This window comes from Bombina bombina, chromosome 5 (assembly GCF_027579735.1).
Source record: "Bombina bombina isolate aBomBom1 chromosome 5, aBomBom1.pri, whole genome shotgun sequence".
Taxonomy (NCBI): Eukaryota; Metazoa; Chordata; class Amphibia; order Anura; family Bombinatoridae; genus Bombina; species Bombina bombina.
Genome location: NC_069503.1, coordinates 413,634,551 through 413,660,585, shown reverse-complemented (window position 1 = coordinate 413,660,585; position 26,035 = coordinate 413,634,551). Strand labels below are relative to the sequence as shown.

Here is a 26,035-nt window from a genome sequence, read left to right as displayed (position 1 = left end):
CTTTACATATCACAGATTAATACTAATTCATTAGAGCATGTCATTTTATCACTAACAATGCTGCAAAGTTAGGAGTTTAACTCCCATAAAGAGGGTTTCATGTCCCTTTATGTTTTGGTTTCATATCTTTTTTAAGTTGTTTTAAAATATGATAAAATTACATCAAAGTTTAATATTTGAGTTTTTTGTATTAAAATCAATAGATTGTTGCTTTAGATGTCTTTTGAAGAATGTACAACTCAAAACCTTCACCTGAGGAAAAGATGTCTCACTAAAAATGTTTTATACAAGTTGATTGTAAAATACATTGCAAACTGTTTATTTAATATTACCTCATATTGTGATTATGTTTTTACTTCAGTTATTAGTCAGTTTAAATCATTTTAAGAACCAGTTACATTATTTTCCTGGTGTTGTAAATAGGTTATTTTGTATTGCATATTTATCGATTTAAATGTTTTTTAATTTTTTTTGTGCATTTTCTCATTTTTATTCTCTATATAATTATTTTTGCTTTCTTTTTATTAGTGCCACTATTCCCTGAAGAAGGCAGCTGCTTTCCTTGGCATCGGCACACACAATGTGTATTTTGTTAAAGCTGACAGTCGGTAAGTGGATGTGCATTTTTTAAACCTTCTTTAGTTAATTATACAAAGTGGCTGCAATTAACTGAAGTATCATTCACATGTTAAATGTTGTGAATGGCGCAGTGACAGACAATTACTATTGAGTAGGAGTTTCCTTTTAGAATTTTCATTCACACTAAGCCATTGTAGTACATCTTGATCTACTAGCCAAAAATTCTGTGCAGTGTGCGTGACTATTTTTGCTTATTGCTCACTGTGTAATAAATATGGGATCTAATAAATGCAGTACTCTATTGAAACATATTATAAAAGTTCACATTATATAATTATACTTTGAATACATTCTAATTAAAGGGACATTAAACTCAAAACTGAATTACCATAAAGGGCTAGAATATAAATCTAGGAGGAAAATATCATCGCTATTTTGTATTAACATCAATCAAGTTAAATCCAAATTGCTCATATTTTTCCACTCATTTTACAAATCAAAAGTTATTTTTCATTGTTTGAGCAATAGTCTAGGGAGCGCTAACATCTGTATGTCAGATATCATGTGAATACTGAATCCCTTACATAATAGACTTCTATAGGGGTGTGCACAAAATCTCATGTCGGCTATTGCCCGAGGGCTGATCTGATGGTGTACTAAACCTCTGCTCAAGTAGTGAAGTTCTTCACTCAGCTTTATACTGTGGTATTTCATTTAAATATACGTATAAAACACTGCCCCCCCACACACATTTATATATATATATATATATATATATATATATATATATATATGTATATGTGTGTATATACTGTATATACTGTATATATATATATAATGAAAGGGACAGCCACCTCAATATTAAACATTCGTGATTCAGATAGAACATGCAATTTTAAACTTTCCAAATTAATTTTCTCACCAATTTTGTTTTGTTTTTCTTGGTATTCTTTGCTGAAAGCTAAACCAAATCAGGATCTTATTCTGATTTCTAAGCCATTGAAGGCCACCTCTTATATCACTGCATTTTGCACTTTTTCACAGCTATGCAGTGCTAGTCTGTGTGTGCCATATAGATAACACTGTGCTCATTCTAGTGGAGTTATTTATGAGTCAGCACTGATTGGCTAAAACTCATGTCTGTCAAAAGAACTGATATAAGGGGGCAGTCTATATAAGCTTAGATACAATGTAATCAGAGAGGGAATAAGTGTATTAATATAACCGTGTTGGTTATGGAAAACTGGGGAATGGGTAATAAAGGGATTATCTATATTTTTAAACAATAAAGATATTTAAGTAGACTGTCCCTTTAATTTCTTTCCAGTCCTGCACCTATGCATATACAATATCACTTTAAATACATTTAAAAAAAAATTTTCATCCATAAACCTTAGTTTTTTATGTAATAATTATAATTAGAACTGAAATACTTTATTTCCATATAGTTTATGTGTATTTTGTTATGTAAGCTATCAAGACATGTTCATAATGGTTTACTTCAGCATTCTTCAGCCACTCACTACTTGTAATATGGACACTATTAGCACTCCCTGTGATCCCCATTCAAAGCATTGGGCCCACTAAAAGAATGTCAGCCATCCTAAGATTCTCTGCTTTAACCTTTTTTACCATGTACTGTAATACCAGATTGTGCATTATTCTTAGTGCTGGAACAAGCTCAAAATAACGCATTCTGCACTATCGGTTGCATTACACTTGTAATCTAGACTAAAATGTTTATTTATGTATAATTTAAACAATTTGCAATGCACTTTCATTATTTATTTTGCCTAATTTTCTTGTTATTTACTGTGAATAACAGACAGGTACATTACAAGTTTTGCGTTACGACTTTTAACGCTGAAAAAATGTAAATGTCAGCGTAATGGCAGTAACGCACTATTACGAGTCATGCCGGTATACCTATACCGCAAGCATTTTAGCCTGTAACGCAACATCCATTCCGCACTCAAAAAAATGATGTTTTTGTGTGGGATTTTCATAGCGCCGGTGCGTTCATGCTAAAATGCTTGCATTACATCCTATACTGAGATGATCAACACCACCATCTGAGAGCAGTAGTTATGTGTTTTGTGTAAGAAAAATGTTTCACAAAACTCAAAACTAAAATGTTACAAAGTACACTAACACCCATCAACTACCTATGAATCCTTAAACCCCCACCCTCCCACATCGCAAACACTATATTAAACTTATTAACCGCTAATCCACTGCCCACCCACGTGACTTTTTAAAATGTTTATTAACCTCTAATCTGCCACCCCCGACATCGCCAAACACTATAATAAAGCTATTAACCCCTAATCTGCTGCTCCCCGACATTGCCAACACTATAATAAAGTTATTAAACCCTAAACCCCCAGCCTCCTACATCTCTGCTACTAAATAAACCTATTAACCCCTAAACTGCCGGCCCCCCACATCGCAAAACACTAAATTAAACTATTAACCCCTAAACCTAACACCCCCCTAACTTTAAATTAAAATTACAATATAACTATATTTAAATAAATAAAAACTTACTTGTGAAATAAAATAAACCTACCATTAAACTATAAATTAACCTACAGAAAAGAAGTTGGCAGGCACTACGAAACAGACCCACGTGAAAAAGGTAAAAAATAATAATCCTTTATTGAAGACGTATTGTACAGAGTAAAAAGGCTGACTGACAGGCAGGGTGGACAGTGGTCTTACGCATTTCGCGCCCCCTAGTGGCGCTTACTCATAGACTGTCGTCTATGTTACAACCTAGACAATTTATAGGCTGGAGAAAAGAATTTTGACCTGATAACTAGGAAAAAATTCTTTGACAAGATTTTTTCTGAGGATTTGGAAAAAGATAATTTGGACATTAAAAAATCATTTAAATCTTTGCAACATTGTCTAACAACAGACTTAAGGCTCATGTGGGACATTATAGCTTTTCAGAAATACCTTGATTACCAAAGAATCCCGAGAGGATTGAGAATAAAAAAATACCCCTCATTTGACTTTGAGGATAGTGAGGACATGGAGGAATGGAATGCTGCCTTATCAGAGTGTTCATTCAAATTGATAAAAATTCTTGTCAGAGTGAAAACAAAAAAGCGTGAGCAGTTGCAGACAGAAATAAAACTCAAAAAACAAGAATTAAAGAATTTTTAACACTGCACTAATTTTGTTGAAAATAAAAAGAAAATGGATGAAATAATCAACAAATATGATGCAGAACAAGCATCAAGAAAAGGCAACAAATTCAATCGTGACAAAGAGGATTATGAGCAAAACAAAGTTTATAATTGGGCAGCTGTACGAAAACAAAGAAGAGAACAGAATTGGAGGAATAAGCAGGCCAATTCAAATAAAAACAGCAACAGTGGGAAAAGCCACCAAATTTCTAAAACTAATGAAGACCATAAAGAACATCCTAAATCTATATTAAAAAATAAACACAAGAGGAGAGTAGTCTTCAGTAATGATGGAGAGTCCACTGATTCAGATGCTAATTCTAGAGGCACTGGAATTTCTTCAAATTCCTCTATTCCCTCTTCTCTCTCTTCTTCTTCTCCCTCCCCCCCTTCTTCTATTTTTTTACAGGAACCACAGGTCGCAGACCCAGAGGAGATCCAAGGGACAGGACGACCAAAGACAAGAAAAATTACACAAAGAGAGATAGAAGGAGGAGAATATGGAGAAACAAAAGGTCAAGAAAAGAACAAAAAGAAGAAGAAATAATAACATCAGATTCTACAGTTCAGCAGACCTCCAATCCACTTCAAGATGATTTAAGTGTTGTCAATATTTCGGACTATCCACTTACTAAAGATGAAACAAAAGTATTGTCTAAAGGACTGGGGTTTGCACCCACTAATAAATTCTCTAGCTTTAATACCTTGCTAGATGTAAACAAGTTTGTCCGTAAGCTGTCACTTAAGAGGTACTTTGCACAGAATAAAGTTAGTGATACACCGGCCACTAGGAATATAGCAAGTATAAAAAGTGACTCTAATGTTTCACATTTAGCATTTAAAGATGTGTGTACTCTCACTACTTTAGAAGAATTATACTCAGAAAATCCTTGTCAAAACATCTCTAATCCTAGTCCACTCCCTAATCCTTTGAAACATCATTCTGAATTTTATCCCAAAAACTTCAGGGGTCCTTTGGTAAATGCCTTCCAAAAAGCAGTGCAGGCAGATATTTTACTTTTGGAAAATCAAATTGGGAACAATGCTGCCTCCCCTAATCTTACATATAAAGAAAGACAAGCTATTAAGTCTTTACTTGATAATGATAACATAGTTATACGTAATTCTGATAAGGGAGGCAGCATTGTTGTCATGAATAAAACTTGCTATTTCAATGAAGCATATAGACAATTGTCAGATAACAGTACTTATCGAGTGTTGAACAGTAATCCCACTAATGTATTTAAAAGCATTCTTAAACAATTGGTAGCTGATGGTATAGCCTTGGGGGTCTTTAAAGAACAGGATATGAATATCTTGGTACCTGAAAATCCTATATGCCCAGTGTTCCATCATGTACCTAAAATACATAAGGATGCAGATTTTCCCCCGGGGAGACCTATAGTGGCAGGGATAGGCTCTATTTTTGAACCATTAGGAGAATGGCTGGATTCCATACTGCAGCCTATTGCCACTTCACAACACAGCTATCTTAAGGATAGCTCTCACCTCCTGAATACATTAGAAAAGATCAATTGGCAGCCTAACTACTCTTGGCTTGTAATTGATATTACTTATTTGTATACTTCTATTCCTCAAAACTTAGGAATTCAGGCAGTGGAGTATTTTTTGAATAGGGACACCCATCTAGAACCCGCCAAAATTGAATATGTATGTGAAGTGCTCAGGTTTCTTTTATCGCATAATTATTTTTTATTTGATAATCAATATTATTTGCAAACCTGCGGCACAGCAATGGGGGTCAAATATGCGCCCTCTTTTGCGAACATTTTTGTTGCTTGGTGGGAGCTTCTCTATGTCTACACACCTACTAATCCATGGTGTGAGGACATAGAATTGCTGGTTCGCTATATAGATGATCTCCTTTTTATCATTAAAAAACCTTTTAATGACACTCTTTTTTCCCAATTCATCACTTTTTGTAATAATAATGAAATGGGTTTGAAATTTACAGGAGAATACAGTGGAACTAGTGTCAATTATTTAGATTTGACTTTGCAGATAGTGGATAACAACATTGTCACCAAAACTTTTAGAAAAAAGACAGCTGGAAATACTATACTTCACGCCACCTCCCAACATCCACGCCATCTCATAGAATCCATACCAAAATCCCAATTTATCAGACTGAGGCGAAATACTAAGTCTGATATTATCTATGAACAACAGTCCATTGAATTGAGAAATAGATTAACTAAAAGAGGCTATAAGTTTCATCAATTAGAGAAATGTAGAAAGATAGTTAATACTATTGATTGTGACACCAAGCATAATAGACCTAGAGATGATAGTTTTGAAGATTCCATTGTCTTCACTACAGAGTACAGCCAATAATACCAAGAAATAGTAAATATATTGAAAAAACATTTACCAATATTGGCTACAGATAATGTACTAAGTGACTACATCCATAAATGTAAATTTGTCCCTAAGAAATCTAAAACACTAGGTCAAATATTATCACCAAGTTTGGTAAAAAATACATCTCAAACACCAGCAACAAATTGGTTGTTTAAAAAAGGCACCTTTAAATGTGGTGCAAGAATTTGTTATGCTTGCCCTAACATACTCCAAGGCAGATCTATTAGTTGCACAGCTGACAACAAAGTCTACAATATAGATTTTTATGCCAATTGTTCCACACAATATGCAGTATATCTGCTTACTTGTAAACTATGCTCCAGTCAATATGTAGGTATGACCTCTTGTAATGTCAGAACCAGATTTAATGAGCATATAAGAGATACTAATAATTATGAGACAGATTCTGCGGTTGCTAATCATTTTAATTATGTTCATTTTTCTAACAAAGCAGAATTGTTTCTACAGATTATTGATGTAGCTATAGTTCCTCCTAGGGGAGGTAATAAGTCCAAAATCTTAGAGAAGAAAGAACTATATTGGATTTTAAAACATGTCATCCCACTGGTATGAATAGGGAGTGTGATGTAAGTTACTTTATAGATAATTAGTTTTTTCTAACATTCTAAATTTTTGGTATTTCTTTATTGTCTTCTTTATTCAAGTCATTTATCTATCTATATATTTACGCTTTGTATTGGACTTTTAAAATTCATTGTGACTTTATCTCAGAATATTTAGATAAGAACTTCCTTCATACATATGTATAATCCTTGTGTTTAAAGTGTTTAGCAATATAATCTAGTTTACATAGTATGTATATTGTTGTTCATGAAATATGAAGTGTCATTTATATTGTTCTCATATTAGTCATCAGCTGTATACTTAGTTCTCTTTTTTTACACATCTCTTCTTGTTACCCTGTGTCCACTAGGGACTTTCTATGTTTTTAACCAGGTTTACAGGCAGTTAAGGGGTTAAGATATTCTTTTCTCCAGCCTATAAATTGTCTAGGTTGTAACATAGACGACAGTCTATGAGTAAGCGCCACTAGGGGGCGCGAAACGCGTAAGACCACTGTCCACCCTGCCTGTCAGTCAGCCTTTTTACTCTGTACAATACGTCATCAATAAAGGATTATTATTTTTTACCTTTTTCACGTGGGTCTGTTCCGTAGTGCCTGCCAACTTGTTTTCTGTGCTGCTATTTCTCCCGGTTTCATCCACCGGTTTCGGCTACGGCACTCGTGAGTCACCTGGGGTCCTTCAGTGTCCTCTCTCCTCTGAGGAATCCATTTCCGGTTAACGCCGAGGACGCCTTAGCTGCGGTTACACTCTCTCTATAAATTAACCTAACCTTACTATTCTAATAAAATAAAAAAATACTACAAATTAAAAAATATAAATTACAAAATTAAAAATTACAAAATTAAAAAAACCTAGCACTACGAAAAAAATTAACAAAACTAAAATAAGAAAAAAATAATAAACGCTAAATTACGAAAATCAAAAACACTAAGCTTACAAAAAATAATAAACAAACTTATCAAAAATAAAAACAATTACACCTTATCTAATAGCCCTATAAAAATAAAAAATCCCCCCAAAATAAAAACACCCCCTAGCCTACAATAAACTACCAATAGCCCTTGTATGGCATTGCCCTAAGTTAAACAGCTCTTTTACCTGTAAAAAATACAAAGTCCCCCAACAGTAAAACCCACCACCCAACCAACCCTCCCCCCCCAAAAAAAAGGTACACTGAAGCTTCAATGCAAGGTAGCCGTTTCAAAAATGGCATACCTTGCATTCCTATTGGCTGATTTGATTCTTCAAATTCAAATCTTTCAATAGGATAAGAGCTACTGAAATCCTATTGGCTGTTCAAAACAGCCAATAGGATGAGCTCTCTCTCTCCCATTTAACTGGCATTAATAAATGTTTCATCTAACTTAAGACTAAAAATATGTAATTTGCAAAATAAAGTTAACAACTGGTATTTTTATAGTTTTGGGGAATATACATAACTAAAAGTTTATTAGAAAAATAGCCCTACTGTCAATATTTGTGGCAATAATACCATAAGATTGTCACTTGTGAGCATATATTCTGACTGTCATAGTGCATACAAATCAAATAAAAATCATGAATGAATCTATCTAGAGCATGTTCTTTTTCTTATAAATGTTTTTTATTGTTTTTAAGTCAGTAATGACAGAAAGGCAAATAACATAGCATCAAATAATGAAAATAATATATAAAAAACAAAAGAAAAAATATTAAAATTATCATAAAACAGTATATCCACCTTTTATAATAATATTTCCAAAACAAAAACAAGAACTGTCTTTGACCTCCTCAAAGAAATAAAAGAATCATTATTGAGCTCTAAACTATATTATCTTCAGTTCTTTCTTATTGGTCCCATTGGGACTCATATATTATCCTAAGTATAATAACCGTATATTACATATACTAAACCTGTAATTATATACATAAAACTATCCAAGTTATGATAACCAAATATGAAAAATGGATCCAATGCCCATCCCAGCCGGTAGATCACCGAGGGAGAAAAGAGAAAAAAAAAAACAGAGGGGCTAGGGGGCTGAAGTCCACCCAGACCCACAATAATTCTCCCCTAGAAAGGAGGAAATTAGACCCACAAAAATGATCCCCTTAGCATCGCATTTTGCACATATGTTGTACTGGCAAATGGGTATACATATTGCTTTTGCAAGTTCAGAGGTAGGGTCTTAATAAAAAGTCCCCACTTCCAGAAAAAAATCTTAATATATAATTATGTATTTAATGCATAATCCAGTTGTTCTATAACAAGTTTTGCTTTTACAGTATTTAATAGTTATGTAAAGCTAGATTTTTCTTAGATTTCCAAGATGAAAAAATTGTATTCCTCCCACAAGATTATGAAATTGATACATCTAACACTGACATTTTTCCAATATAACATTCAATACAACATTCAAACCCTTATCTGTCTTAACCAAACATGATAACAATGTTCCCTTTTATCCTCCAAATCTATAAAATCGAGAATTTAATATGTGCATCTCTGAAGCTGTTTTTTGTAGTTGAGGTGTAAATTCCCCAATTCTTATTTGATTCTCTTAAATAAACATTGTAAGAGATAACCACCTGATTCTCTAGTTGTAAATTCCTTTGATTATTTCTCCTTTTAAGTTTAATGACATAGGCCTTAATCTCCTTTAGAGGCTTCCCAATAAAGTCCAGGATTTTCAACCAAATTTTTATTACATTTCTAAAAGTCTGTCTATTTTGACTTCAACCAGTTTTTAAATCTACAGTTAGAATATAAGGATTTAGGGAAAGTAAAGCGTGCCGAATCATTATAGACTCATACAAATTCATAAGATATTCATAGGATAACTTATTTTAATAGGTGCATGATCAGAGATAAAAACTGAAAATATATCAGCTATAACCCCTTTGCTCCTTGGCCCAATAATTTCTCATTTAATAAAGAAAATCTATTCTAGACAAAGTTTGATGGGTTTTGGATTCATATATTATCCCTTGCTTATCTGGGTCCTGAACCCGTCATACATCCTTAATATTTAAGGCGTTTCTAAACTTTTTACACCCAATTAATTCTCTTCTGGGCACTTTAGTATGAATTTTACCTTGCCTTAAACAAACTATCGGAAATTGGAAAATTATATTAAAGTCTCCTGCTAGTATTAATCTTTTTAACTTCTCTTTAAGAGCCCTTTTCCCTATTGCTCCACATGGGCATTTTTTTCTCATTAGATTTATTAAACTGTGAGGTTCATATGCATAGAAAAGCATGAACATGACACATGCATGGCTTCTCTACAGAACTAAACCTGCAAGAACAGAGACAAATTGTCAAACAGTCCAAAAAGATAGTGGATAAAGAGTTAACCACTGAAAGAATGCACATGAGCACTCATAGACTAGTGAATCTATGATGTTACTACCCACAATTTAATTAAACAGCAATATATACATCTGATATTCAGGACACCTCTCCCACATCCCTTAGGAGGGAGATAGTGACCGTCATATAACCAAGTAATTATTATATCTACTAATTACTACAGTACTATAGTGCACATAGTAGTATATAACTTTTATGCTGCCCCTACTATTTAGATTGTAACACAAATTACTCATACCAACTACCTAGTACTCAACTCTGATAATTTGTGACCTAATTGGTGACATTTACCCTTAATCAGGCCATGTGATACAATAGATATAGTCACCTTCATAGTCTATCTGTAATCTGAGCATAACAGAGTGTGCATTTTAACTTATTTTTGTTAGCTTTGTGTTTTATTTGTATTAAATTAAAAGTTATGTTTTAACGATATATGTTTTAAACCGCCTTAAGTCTGAGCAAAGAGTGCTCATGTGCATTCTTTCAGTGGATAACTCTTTATCCACTATCTTTTTGGACTAATTAACCAATGCACAGCACCAACCCACAACAGTATAAATATTAAGTAATAGCGCAAGCATTTAAAGGATGCTATAAAAATACTAAATATTTGTGGGGCCTGCCACATAGTTAGTGCCATTGTTAACTCTATTTTTGTGGAACAAAAAAGTCAAACACTTTGTATGTATGGACAGAGAGTGAGGAATGACTAAAAGGGAAAAAAACTCACAGAACCAAATGAGATTTGTATCCTCTCTGTTCAGCAGAACATCAGTTGCTAGGATGCTATATACAAAAGTTGAATTCTTGTGTTCTCTGTTAATACAGAGCTCCAGGAAAGGGTTAGTCCCTGTTCTAAATGTTTAGCAGGAAGGAGCTAATCATTGCTCTCTGGGTACTGAAGATGGACTGTACTAGAGGAATAATGTATCGCTATAAAGCTGGCAAGAAGGGACTAAACAATGTTTTTATGTGTTGTTGTATAGGACATCACTTGTGACAAATATATTTGAAGCAAATATCATATAAAATTGTTGAATTTAGGAGCAATGAGGCTGAGAATTGCAGGTAGAATGCAAACCAAAATATTCCATTGTATAGGATTTTATTTAGCAAACTGTCATTAAAGGGAACTGCTGGATACAACTGCAGTAGCATGGTTACTACTCACATACTGTAGCATTTCCTCCTGTGCCTGCAGCTCTCTTTAGCACCATTCTCTTATTTTGTCTCATTACAGAATCCAGCTGCTAAAGCTCTGCATGTTATACTGGGTGCCGCCATATTGTAACTCGCGTATTGTTGCATCCTGTGTTAGGAGCAGTGCACTTTCACAGATCTGCTTTTTGACAGCTGTACCTTGCACTTCAGTTTGTCTCATATAATATAGAGCTGAATCATTACATATTTGCATTTTTTTCACACAGATTAAAAGTTTCATAACAAATATAAGCTCCAAGATGGTGGTGACCATTTTGAAGATGCAGAGCTTCACTAACTAATACTTGTAAGGGGTTAGAATAATAAAATGATTTTGGAGACAGCTGTAAGCACAGGAGGAAAACAATAGTATGGTGAGTGGTAACCATTGTATTGTACTTGTACTCAGCAATTCAACCCTTTCACGTTGGGGCTTATTTGTCTACATTGGAACAAAGATCCATGCGAACGTGTGATTTCAATGATGGGATTGGATCTGGGTGTAGGGCCTTCAGTACAGCCAAATGGCTAGGACGTTAAATGCTGTCCAAATGGCGCTAAAGCCCAGCACAGTTAGGATGGCATGGAATGTCCTAACGGTGGGAAGGGGTTAATGTCCCTTTAATGTAAAATAGAGCAACACATGCTAATGTAAAAGACTGTTTATTTAACTTTTTTGAAAGGATGCATAAATATGTTAGCACATTTGTGCTGAGGTGTGCTTAATGACTGCTGGACATATTTGTTTGAAATATGTCTAATTTTTAGCAAACATTCAGTTTTTGCAAGTAACTAATAACTTTCCCTTTACTTAATGTATCATTACATTATGGAATGTAACATTTCAATACCAAGGGTAATGTTTGTCTATTTTAATATTAACATTTAAATGTTGAATCTTATACCCTTTGTCTTTTGGAATTAATATTCAGATGTAAATTTTGAATGTTACATTCAGTAATAGAATGTTAACATTTCTTTTAATAGAAACATTTCAATTACAAAATACAGGCTTTCAACCTAACCCTAAAATTGAAAAGAGGTTTGATGATTGTTGCCTTAATTTGTGTTGATCTTAATTTTTTTAAATGCAAGTAACTTAATTGCAGTAATAAACCGGTACATTGAATTAGTCAGCACTTTACTATAAATGTTGACATTTTAATGAAACTTGGCTCTGTAGTTAGTTATATTTGAATGTTAAAGAGAGGATTTAAAAAAAAAAAAAATGTTCAATAAGAATGAAGGGCAAATGTTTAGATATTTTTAGAGACTAGGATCTTAGGTTATCATTATAGGTTATATGTCTAAGCCATTTTCCCTTTGATCTGTTTTCTTAGTATTTAAAATATAAATACTTATTTTTGAAAATGTCTTTTTTTTTTTACTATATTTTACTATATTTGCATTCATCAGCAGTAAATGTTTGTATTGTAAATAACTGTATTTGAATACAGCAATTTTGAAAAACCTACTTTATACATTTGTTATAAAATATTTTATAGACATGTGTATTAAACATTTTGTTTTAATTTAGTTTGAACAGAACAGGGATTTAACCATTTAGTTTTTGTAAGATCTGACTGAGTGACTGCACAGCTTAGTTAGCATAAAATATATGGCACTTTGGTTCTGCATTAAGAACATTGTCAAAAAAAGGCATTTTACACATTTGATTTAGCTAACCTGTTTAAAATATCAATTATCTTTTGCAAATTGGCTGAAATTCAATAGCTAATGACAAAGTTTAAATTCTCAATTAGGGACCAGTCCTCAGAAATCTCCAGCTTGGTAAGAAATCATCATGCAGACTTCACAGAGGCAGAACTCACTGAATTATATAATATGAGGAGCATAACCTTAATGTCACATAGACATAAGAGCTAAAGCTGCCACTCATGTACTAAAGCTCTCTGGGATAATCTCAATTGTAGAGTGAGGATGAAAGGGGGAGGGGGGGTATGGCACTGATATAAATAAAGGAAAAATGAAATTAAACTGCAATGTGTTCAGTACTGTTTAACTTGTATTTGCTTCTAGTTAAGTATACATTACTTTTCTGTCAGTTAAGTAAATTCTGAGTAAACAACACCTGCAGAGAAATGGCAATATAAATCAGTGAGAACTGAAGCTTTTAAATGTGTGGAGAATATGAGGGCATTTAAAAGCATTAAAGCACAAAATAGAAAGTGCAAAGCTTAAATGAAATACAACTTTAAGGACAAAATTTGAATTCTGAATTAAATTAAAATAAAAAATGTAAAGTGCAAATTGAACAAATCAATTATACTATTCAGTGGTATATTGTAATGATCTTGCAATCTCTCCTTGGAAAGATAGACCAAAAATGGCCTTTTTTTATAACCTTGTTCAGAATCTTTTTGAGAATCGATTTAGATAATTTAGTTTGAGCTCTAGAGAATTAATGACAAAAAATCCTGGTGTCTACTGCTTAGTCAAAAGAAATTCTCAAATAACTCACCAGGCCATCACTGTGAAAAATGTAATCATATGTTTGAAACTGTTATTGTTAAATTAACAGATGCTGGGAAAGGAAGTGCAGCCATTAGCCACTGAATGGTGGTATATAGATGGAACTTACTATTGTGTAAATTTGTAAAACTTAAACCCTGGACTCTTAGGGTTCCTTGTTGACAGATTTTGAAGACATTTCCTTGATCCATTATACTGTGTAATGCAACATAATAATTAGTGAGAGATCTCATTGAAACCAAAATACATAAAAGACAAGTTGAAATAATACCAGAACTTAAATTTTAATTGCTGATTTCTTTCACAAGAAAAATCTTGCTAAATTTGTGATACATTTGTGATCTAGAGGAAAGATGATTCCAGAGGATCTGGAGAAGCAGGTGCAGCGGGCAATAGAAGAGGTGAGTGAGTGTGTTGTAAGCAATGAAAAAAATGAATAGAAACTAAAATCCAGCACTGGAAGAATAGACATATGAGCCCAAAACTGCAATTTCTTCAAAGATTTTGTAGCTTCACGATTTCTTGTATACTGTAATAATTTGAATAATGTGCGCAAAGTTACAGAATCACAAAATATACAATTTTAAAGAGTTAATAGAAATTATAACAGGTGAGGAAACCTGCCCAAGATATTAAGTGCTACTCTTTTAGCCCAACACCAGCAACAGAAGGCTGAATCCTATAAAATCACCATGAAGGTCAACGAGGATAGCATCCAACAGAAATATTTACATATTCAGATCTGCTATTTCCATTTTAAACTGAAAACAATGAATAATAAATACGCAAACACAGTAGAATACTTAACATTGTAGATGTATTTTACTACCTGTAATAGTTTAAGCTAATCAGTAGGTCAATTAGGGTATCTGCCAATACACATAGTCTACATATTCAGATCAGCTATTCTCTTTTAAACTGAAAAAAAGAATAGATTCTATAATATTTTGCATTGTAGATATTAAACCATTATTACCTGTAATATTTAAATCTAATCAGAAGGTCAACCAGGGTAGTGTCCAATACACATGGCCTACATATTCAGATCACCTATTTAACTTTTAAACAAAAACAAAAAACAAATTATATGTAAAAGTAGGAGAAACTCATATATTTCATACTCTATGGGCTTAATATATTAAGCAGTGATAGCTGCTCTGGATCCCTTGTGGGGAAGATTTGCATATGCAAGCCTGCTTGCCGCAATGTAAGAAGCAGTGTTCATAAGACCGCTGCTTCTTACACTCTACGCCACCTCTGAAGTGGCGAGGGAAAATCACTGAGAGTAAGTTCACTGTCAGTAATTGACAATCCCTTCTCTCACGCAATTGAGCGTGTAATGATACATATGGGAAGCAGATCCTGTTTGTCTGCTGACGATATGTAGCGAAGGTGAGTGGACAACTTCTCCAGTTGAGAAGCTTGTACACTTGCTCCTTCGTAGATGTGGCCACAAGTGTTGAATTTTTAATTATTATTAGTCCATTACCTATTAAAGTAGTATCTATTGATTTAAAGGCCGGGTTCAGGTTATGGGGGACTGCCTACACCCCCCCAGGCTGATCCTTGCCTTCATCAAAGGGGGAAGCTGCAGGATGCCATATATGGTAGGACATTTCATGCCGTCCTAATGGCGTTAAAGCCCAGCACTGTTAGGATGGCATGGAATGTCCTAACAGCGTGAAGGAGTTAAAGAAAGAAAACAAAATTAAACATTTATTTTAACTTTACAATGTATTTATTGATATATAGAAGCTGTAGAACATTTTTAAATCTACCATTAACAATAATATTATTATTGGAGACGTTAATTGAGGTTGTAGCATTGTTAAATATAATGTCTGTTTTTTCAGCTTAATTATAATTTCAATTATCTAAAGCAGTTATGTTTTTATTACAAATCCTAGACAAATTTTCCAAGACTCATGCTCAGTGAAATGTATTTTTTTTTTATTAATTAGAGACCTATAATAACATAATATATTTAAGCTGACAAAATGTGCTATGCATGTAAAAATGCTTTTAAATAATAAAACATTATAACTATTGAACTATTGTATAGTCAAAAAATGAGACCTTATAAATCACAAGGTAGAAGCCTAGTGCAAGCATAAAAATGGTGGGGTAGTATCTAAAAAAAAAAAAAATTCTCTAAAAACTGAAAATACTTAAAAAAGGGCTATTGTATGCTAGTTGACATGTTTGTGTATTTTGTTTTTTAAAGATTATTGTTCCCAATACTTCAAGTAAAGCTAAATATTTTTTTTTCATTAGAAACATGTTTTTTGGCAACACTACTTAAGAAATATGGAGGTTTCCTATAGAAAAGCTTGTCAAATAATTAATCTACAAAATAATCTGTGGACTTTAATGAAGAATTTTTTTAAAAATATATATATATAAAAAAAAAACACAGCCTTTTTTTAATAGATTATAATCAAGCCCAATATCTTTCAAATGAAATCATATGTAAAAAAAATGTTACTTACATTTTTTAAACATTTATATATGTTAAAAAGATGCTGAAGGTTTGAAAACCTAGCATAGCTCATAGTGCCAGTAAGGTTTAGATTGCATTCTTAGGTACAAATACATATTTAAAATGTTGTTCATACAGAACAACACAACAGGGGTTAGCACTCTGAAAAGTAAATAAAATAAAGGAAACAAATAAGATTTTCCTTTATTGGTGCTACCAATCAGAATATGAATTGCAAAAATACCAGAAGAGAAAAAATGGATTTGTGCACAATCTACTCACTTTAAAAATATTAAAGGGACAGTAAAATTAAAATGAAACATCCATGAATCAGAAAGAGCGTGTAATTTTGAACAACTTTTCAATTAATTTTTATTAGGAATTGTACTTTGTTCTCTTGGTTTCCTTAGTTAAAGATGAATCCTAGGCAATCTCAGGAGCATGATCGTGCCTTTAGCCATTTGGCAGCAGTGTTTGCAACAATGTTTACATCAATGTCATACATAGTTGCAAACTTCACTGCCACAGATTGTCTGTAGCATTCTGTAGCAGCAGTGTATGTAACCATGTATATAACATTGATATAAACATTGTTGCAAACACTGCTGCTAGATGGCTAATAACATGCACACTCCTAATCTCACATAGTATTAGTTTAAATTGTTTAAAATTCTATGTTTTATCCGATCCATTTAAGTTTAATTTTGACTTTACTGCCCCTTTAAATATTAAAGGGACAGTCAACACCAGAATTTTTGTTGTTTAAAAAGATAGATAATCCCATTATTACCCATTCCCCAGTTTTGCATAATCAACACTGTTATAGAAATACACTTTTTACCTCTGTGATTACCTTGTATCTAAGCCTCTGCAGACTGCCCCTTTATTTCAGTTCTTTTGACTGACTTGCATTTTAGCCAATCAGTGCTGGCTCCAGGATAACTTCACGTGCATGGGCTCAATGTTATCTATATAAAACGCATGAACTAATGCCCTCTAGCAGTCAAAATGCATTCAGATTAGAGGCAGTCTTCAATGTCTAAGAAATTAGCATATGAACCTCCTAGAATTAGCTTTCTACTAAGAATACGAAGAGAACAAAGAAAAATTGGTGATAAAAGTAAATTGGAAAGTTGTTTAAAATTACATTCCCTATTTAAATCATGAACGTTTTTTTTTTGGACTTGACTGTCCCTTTAAGTAGACTGCACCTCAAATCCATTTTTTTGCCTCAGCTTCATTGCCAAAGTGATTTCATTTTCTAGTGGTTGTCTTTTCTTTTCCGGCTGACTATAACTATTCCCATCCATAATAAAACCTGTTTTCTGTATTGTTTTAGAAATGAAAGGATCATGCATTTTTAAAATTCATTCTTTTAGAGGAAAACAAAGAAAAATATTTACCAATGCTGTTTAAAAAAAAGAAAGATTGAGTAGTAGATCACAAGACTGTTGTTTGAGGTCCTATTTTCCTCTTAGCCGATAGTAATAGTATGAACACAAGAATGTAAAAGTATTTTGCACAAGAACAATCTGCCTCAGTTCAGCCACCTCTTTAAAAAATGTTCTGATTGTTATACTTTATTACATGCATTAGAAGATCACACTGACACGCATCACAAAGACATAAGGGTAAATGTACCATCTCTGCCAGCAATTGCCACTAGCCTTGTTTCACCACAGGGTGAAATTTATCATTGCACAAGAGGAGTCTTGTGCAATGCTACCCAATCACGCTAGAGCAGGGTATGTCAATCCCCCTCAATGAGCAAGTGTTGGGCAGATTGATCTTGCCACTTCTGAGGTGGAGGAGAAGAAAAAGAAGCAGTTTCTGCTTCTTAAAGGGACACTCAATCAAAATTAAACTTTCATTATTCAGATAGAGCATGCTATTTTAAACAACTTTCCAATTTACTCCCATTAACAAAATGTGCACAGTCTTTTTATATTTAAACTTTTTGAGTCACCAGATCCTACTGAGCATGTGCAAGAATAAGTGTGTATTCATTTGTGAATGGCTGATGGATGTCAGATGGTACGTGTATGCATTTGTGATTGGCTGATGGCTGTCACATGGTACAGGGGGAGTGGAAAAAGACATCACTTTTAAAATTGTCAGAAAAAAAAATCTACTACTCATTTGAAGTTCAGACTAAGTGCTATTGCATTGTCTTGTTATCTTGCATTTGTTGAAATGCAAATCTTCTGTGTTGACTGGTCCTTTAAATATGTGGCGCATGCTCGCTTATGTGAACCTGCTCAACAAAGCTGAAAAATACATTTTACCCCATAGACCCATTAAAAAAGTATGAGTTTACTATAATGTCCTAACTCCTAAGGAAAATAAATAAATAAAAAAAACATTAATTTACACAGATACGGCATCATCAAAAATTAAATGACAAATCAGCATGTTTTCCTTCACAGTCCTGTCTATAATTATATTTTACATAGGTACAGTAAGTAAAAAGATATCAAAGATCCCATCTTTATAGTTTTTAATATTTTTTTCAGTTTGGATACAGGAAAACAAAATGTTTACAACTTAGCAACAAAATATCTTATGATGCTTAATGCATAGAAATACTGGAGCTGAGATCAAAGCTTTTAAAAGATAATGGATTGGGATAAGGGCCATTTTAATAGCCTAGAACACTTTGGGCTGGATTACGAGTGGCGCTCTAACACATAATTATCTAAATATGTACATATGCAGACAAATATAAGTGCATTGGAGCCCTTTTCATTCAAGTAGCTGAAAACATGAAAAATCATATTTATGCAATATTCATATTTAATAATGTGTTTAACTGTGTATTTACTGTAAATAGTTAACATTCCAATGTTCTTCACATAAGAGAGAATATGTTCTAAGTATTCATAAATAGACATTCCTTTATATACCTGTATATGTATATACCTATATTGAATTATATATATATATATATATATATATATATATATATATATATATATATATATATATATATATATATATATATATATATAGGTATATCTTGTTTTATCGGGCGTAACTTTATTGCATTTTGCAGATATTGCTCTTTGAAGGTTTGTAGCAACTGTGTGTCCAGTATATCTGGACATAAACACGTGAATACACACACACACGTGAATACACACACACACACATATATATATACTGCATATGCACCTATATATACACACCACCAGCAAAAAGATTATTACTCACTGAAGGCTCATATAATGGTTAGCATTTTTTTTTCAATAAAGTATTTTTTTAAATAAGGTATGCACATTGTTTTTTTAAACCAAATGCTATTGCACACTTAATAGGCTACCGTATAGTATAAATATAACTTTTAAATGCACTAGGAAATAAAAAAAAAAAAGTTTGACTCACTTTATTGCTATATTTGCTTTATTGCGGTGGTCTGGAACTGAACGCGCAATATCTCTGAGGTATGTATATATATATATATATATATATATACATTTTTATTTATGAGCATATAGAACATATTATATATATATATATATATATATATATATATATATATATATATATATATATATATATGTATTTATGAGCATATAGAACATATGCTGGTAGGTGAAAAACATTGCAATGCGAAATATTACTTTTCGCGCTCCATTTTAACTTCGTTTTTTTGCTCACATTGGGCTAGCATGTGAGTGAAAACTTTTTACTTTCAACTTGTAATACCTGCACAACCCAGTGCGTACAAAAAGCGTACTTCTCACTGAGTTAACCAGCAAGTGGGAGCTATAAATAGCGCTCCACTCATGATCTAGCCCTTTATAGGCTTTTCAAACACCTCTTGCTTTTTGTACCAGAAAATTGTGTTTTGCCTCATGCTTCTTAGAGAGGCCAAAAAACAAAAATGTTACCCTAGGTTTTTAAAATGCTGCAAATTGCATAAACCAGCTTTTTCATTTTCGGCATTTGAATTTAGAGAGCAAGGGATAACACAATTTTACAAAAAAGCAAAAGATGTTTAATGTTTTAAGTTACTTTTGATGACAGCTTTAGTATAATGCACATTTCTTTATTAAAAGCATAATTATTTTCTATCAAGAGCTGTTAGTGTTTTGAAGTTTTCAATTATCTTTACACTCCTGGATCTGATTGTGATGGACACAGTACCAAACAAACAAAAAATAATGGCATTTACAAAGTCTAACTTGCTTAATGAATGGCAAGGGATACAAGTACTGAATGACTTTAAGAAAGACCATTGTAAGACTGGTAATAAAGCAGATATTGTTTTATGTTAATACAAATAATAATAAAAAATTAAAGCAAAACAAAACAAGTAGTAAAGTTCACATTTGAAGCAGTTTTTTTTTTCTGTCACAGCTTACTTAGTGGATAATGAATTGTTTAAGAAGCCACTTTTATGTAAACAAACTATTATTCTACCAAAAACCTTCATTGGGTATTGTTTTTATTCCTATTGTATAAAAAGACTATGGTTGAGAAACATATAATTATATACTTATTCCCATCATGTGTATGTAAATGACCTTGGCATGGGAATTGTCATTTATTAACAGTACTACCAAGAAAAAATGATGTAATGTTCAGTAGCTAAGATAATCAACATAATTATACTTTTTTAGATAAAGAGAAACATTTCAAATGCTCAACTTTATTTTATATTTTTTATAGTGTGAGGGCACTTTACATTGGTGAACTTATAGGCACTGTGTTATTTCAGATGTTCAATTCTATTTTGCGTATTTAGGGCTAGATTGCAAGTGTCGCGCTAACTGTTGCGTGTGAGTGATAGGGGGTTTAGTGCGCTCTTTGTGAATGTTGGAAACTGCATGCGTATTACAAGTTTAATGTAAACACTTTCGCTTAAGCGCACTTTAGTTTAACACACGCCTTTATAGTGCAACTTCAGAACCCTGGTTAACTGTTACCAAAAAATTTGCAAAAAACACATCAAAATTATATTTAATTATATATATGTGTGTGTGTATGTGCGTGTTTATATGTGGGTACATATTTATTTATGTATTTATATGTATATATGTATTTACAGACATATATACACAATAAACACATAAATGCATATGTATACATATGTATACATATATATAAGTGTAGTGGAGCCCTTTGCAGTCAAGTAGCTGAAAACATGTACTGTACAATCATATTTATGCAATATTATTCATATTTAATAAAGAGTTTAACTATGTATGTACTGTAAATATTTCACATTCCAATGTTCTTTACATAGAGGAATATTTTCTTAGTATTTTTAAATAGATATTCCTATATATATATATATATATATATATATATATATATATATATATATATATATATATCTAACACCTATATATAATGAGAGAGAGAAAGAGAATTCTTCTATGTGAAGAGCACTGGAAAGTGAAATATTAATATTTCTCATTCCAGTGCTCTTCACATAGAAGAATATGTTCTATTTAATCAATTTATGTGAAGAACACTTTAATGTGAAATATTAATATTTCATATCAGGTTAGCACACTTGAGTAAACACAATTACTTTTGGGCTTGAGTATGGGTTTTTTTCCCCCCACTTTTCACATTACGTTGAAGTCTATGGGAGAATATGTTAACACAGCGTGATATTTGAAGTTTGCTTTTTGCGCAAATCGGGTTAGCCCTTGTGTGAAAACCTTTTATTTTCAACTTGTAATATGCACACTACCCGACGTGTGCAAAAAGTTTATTTCTAGTGACTTTAATTTTCAAACGGGAGCAATAAAAAGAGCACCATTGTAATATAGCCCTTAATCAGCTATCTTTTACTTGGTTAGCCCCCAACCTCTTGTACACATCTATTTTGTTGTACCCTGCTATTTACCTTCCCTACCCTTTTTCTCCTTATTTAAATGTTTTAATTTATTATCCATTGTCCTCTACCCTTTCTTGCCCACAGTTATGCATTTTGTTTATCCTAAACCTCCCAATTATCCCAGATATTGCAGGAGTAATCTGGTTTGGGAGGTTTTTGTGTTTTCCCTACTGCACCTTCCCTGTCAGTGCAAAGGCCTCTGTTCTAGGGACTACTCCAGCCCCGTCCACATCACATCCTGACTCTAATTAACTCCGCCCAAGTCACACCCTCTCCATTAAACACACATGGCTCTTTCCCTCCCAGTAAGCTCCTCCCACTAAACACCAGATGGTCACTGACCACAAATCCCTCTCACCTTCCTGATTCAGAAAGCATCCAGAAAATGTTAGGAGATATGTTATCCCCCTTCACTTTTTCATTTACTGATCCATCAAATCCCTCTGTTCACTTATTCTGTCCACATGTCATTTCTTTATAGAAAGTGATGTATAAAATAAATTGCCAACAGTGGTGGTAGGGATAAAGACTATAAATTATTTCACAACAGCCTGGAGGCTATGCTGAGGCTATCTTTAGAATGAAGCTTATACTTCAGAAAGTTTTTATCTGTAGTCAAAATCTATGGGCAAAAAGAGTTATGTAGTCTGTTTGTCTCCTAAGCCACATGATTCTCCCCCTGATTGTGAGCAAAAAAAGAGCAGGAATACAATAGCATTTCAAAATAGTTTAATGTTGTTATGAATAAATAACAGTTTTGTAAAAACTTGTGTACTATGGTATTGATTCTTTATCTCTGTTCATTTGATTTTCAGGGAGGCGTGCCTTTTTTTGTCAGTGCAACAGCCGGCACCACTGTATTAGGAGCATTTGATCCACTGGATGATATTGCTGACATATGTGAAAAGCATAAACTGTGGTTTCATGTGGATGTAAGTTCTTTTTTAGATTACCGTTTGCTTGGAAAATAAAAAAGCACACTGCTGGGCAGATATCACAATCAATTTCCCCTTTGACCTTGCTCAGCCTTATGGAACTAGAAACTGAAGTTTGCTAAGCACACGCAGAGCAAGAATAAGTGAAAGTCTACATGGAAATCAACAAAGAGGGTTAAAGTAGCATACTCTGCCATAGTGTCATTTCCTTTGTGACTATGATTGTAATGATTGAAATGACCTGAGGGCTATTTTTTATTCACACTAAAGATCTGCAGGATTGCTTTTGCGTTTGGTGAGATTTCACTAATTATTTTATTGCATGTTCACCTTTGTTACAACCCAGACCACTCTCACTCTGTTTGTGACTGAATTGCAAACTGTTAAAACAGTTTATATTTCCCAGACTTTCAAAAATAGAGAATACAATTACAGTATTAAAAAAAAAAATCACATTTACATGTATAGAAATTCCTATGATGTAAAGGGACATTAAAATAATAATTTAATTCCTCATAAAGGACAAAATTACAAGTCAAGGGCAATAATGCAAGCATTATCATTACTGGGGTGGAATCCATGCCTGTTGCATTTTTTTTCCTCAGATTACAAGTTAATGGTTAATATTTATAGCATGCACACTTTCAAAGGGCTCCATTTATCATCTGCCAGGCACGCATTTAACATTGCACAAGTTGCTGCTTGTGCAATGCTGCCCCCTGCCTGCCTACGGCTAATCGCATGCCAAAAGGGGGACGATTGAAATCCGCCAAACTTTAGGTGTCGGAGAGGTTAATCAGCAGCAGTCTTAGAACCACAGCAGCTTAAAGGGACATTATACACTCATTTTTTCTTTGCATAAATGTTTTGTATTGATCTATTTATATAGCCCATAAAGTTGTTTTTTTAAAATAAATGTATAGTTTTGCTTATTTTTAAATAACATTGCTCTGATTTTCAGACTCCTAACCAAGCCCCAAGGTTTTATGTGAATACCGTCAGCTACCTTCTCCAGCTTGCTCCTGTTTGTGTAAAGGGTCTTTTCATATGCAAAAGAAGGGGGAGGGGGGAGTGTCTTATTTCCCACTTGCAGTGGGCTTTCCAGCTACCTTTTCAACAAAGCCAAACTGATAGCTTCTAAGTAAGTTTTTAAACAGTTTTATACTGGATTTTTATTTCAGTATCTGTGCATCTTATTCTTTATAGTAGTGTCTATTACATGCAGTTATATGAAAATGAGTGTATACTGTCCCTTTAATAAATGAAGTCCATAATGTGCTCTAAAGTACAATGTCAGATTTCACAGAACCGTTCTTTCTTTATTAACCCTTTATTTTATATTTATTAAGTCTTAATTTAACCTGATTTATTTCAATAGCATTGTAAGGTTTATTTGTAGACACAATAGTAAGGGTTAATGTGTTAAAAGCACTAAATTATTAAGCATTATTTTAAAGTGCACAGGAGCAGAAAAATGAACCGACAACTTATAATGGGCTAGATTACAAGTGGAGCTCTAGATTGTGCACTGTAAACGGGCAAATTTGCCCATTTACGGGCACGCGAGAAATAACCAGCCATTACAAGTGGCTGGTTATTGCTACCACATGTTCGCGGTAGCAATTAATGCCCCCCAAAAATTGTGTAGTGCCTTTTGGCAAATAAAAACCTATGAAATGTTGTTATTTTTTTTAAACTGCACTAAGCATTTTTTAGTGGTTAAAAATGATGGGTGTGAGAAAAAAACAGCACTGAAAAGAGCGTTTACATTGTGGTCTATGGGGACTGTGTGTTCACTATAAAAATGTATGTATATGCTTACATACATATATATTTATGTGTTAATATGTGTATATACATATATCTTTACATCATGCTGCCCATCACTGCGTGACTTGGCCGCATTGCAGCACTAGTTATCTAGTGTCTCACGGCATGAGAATAAGTCTCCCATTGGAGCCTATGGAAGCGCACTCTCATGAGCGTTTACATTGCACCTAACTTATAATACCAGTACACAATAGCGTGCGCGGGTATTACTAAGTGAAGCACAAATAACATTTTTGTGGAAGCGATAATTTGTGCTCCACTTATAATCTAGCCCAATAGAAGTGTCATTAGCCTACTATTACTGCTTGCCATTTTAAGTATTGGGCATGCTACATACAGTAGGTGTCATGTGCATAAAACATGTACTAGTAATTCCTGATCAAGCTTTATTTGTTTGCATTAGGAAAAGCACAAATTTACGTCACTATCATTATCAGTTCTGCTCGACTTTTGATCTTGGCCAAAGTGTAATTACTATTTGTTATGTCATTTATTTTTCCAACATTTCCTGTTATTGAACTCTGACAAAAATATTTTTTACATTGACCATGCAGCATTTTATACAGTAATTGTGTAATCAGTGTATAAGCTTATTTATTACTGTCCCTATGTTTCCACGAGCCAAGGAGAACATGTCATTTTAATCACCGAGTTTTTAAATTGACCTATTTTTTTATACCCTTTATGGAAACTTAAGTCTTTTCCATCAGAACATACAGATGTCAGCTCAGCAGTGTTCACCGATCTTGAGCACTATTTGGCATCAATGTTTACAACAATATAGACACGTGAAAGCTCCTAAACATCTGTATATTAATGTTCAAACAAACGTTACCAAGAGAATGTAAACTGGATTTTTTTTACAAATTGTACTCTGTATCAGAATCATAAAAAATGTAGGTATGACTTCCTTTCCCCTTTAAGAGGGTATAAAGGGTTAAAATCTTGGACTTTTAAACCCTTGTACATTTTGCTAACAGTTTTAAATGCTTTTAGAACTGTGCAGATATTTTCCATTGCTTAAAGGGACATAAAAAAACCAACATTTTCCAATTTACTTCTATTATTAAATTTGTTTCAGTCTTGTGTTATACTTAGTTTAAGAGATACCAAGGTAGGTAGCGTGCACATGCCTGAGGCACTACATGAC

At 33.2% G+C, this 26,035-nt stretch overlaps 1 protein-coding gene across 1 annotated transcript in view; it reads left to right on the top strand.

Annotated features, from left to right (window-relative positions):
* GADL1 (glutamate decarboxylase like 1) overlaps positions 1 to 26,035 on the top strand; it is a 579,827-nt gene that overhangs the window by 281,679 nt on the left and 272,113 nt on the right. The window contains exons 7-9 of the mRNA XM_053714251.1: positions 529 to 608; positions 14,137 to 14,191; positions 22,936 to 23,052. Of these exons, the coding sequence (XP_053570226.1) occupies positions 529 to 608; positions 14,137 to 14,191; positions 22,936 to 23,052 (252 nt within the window). The remainder of the gene's footprint in view (positions 1 to 528; positions 609 to 14,136; positions 14,192 to 22,935; positions 23,053 to 26,035) is intronic.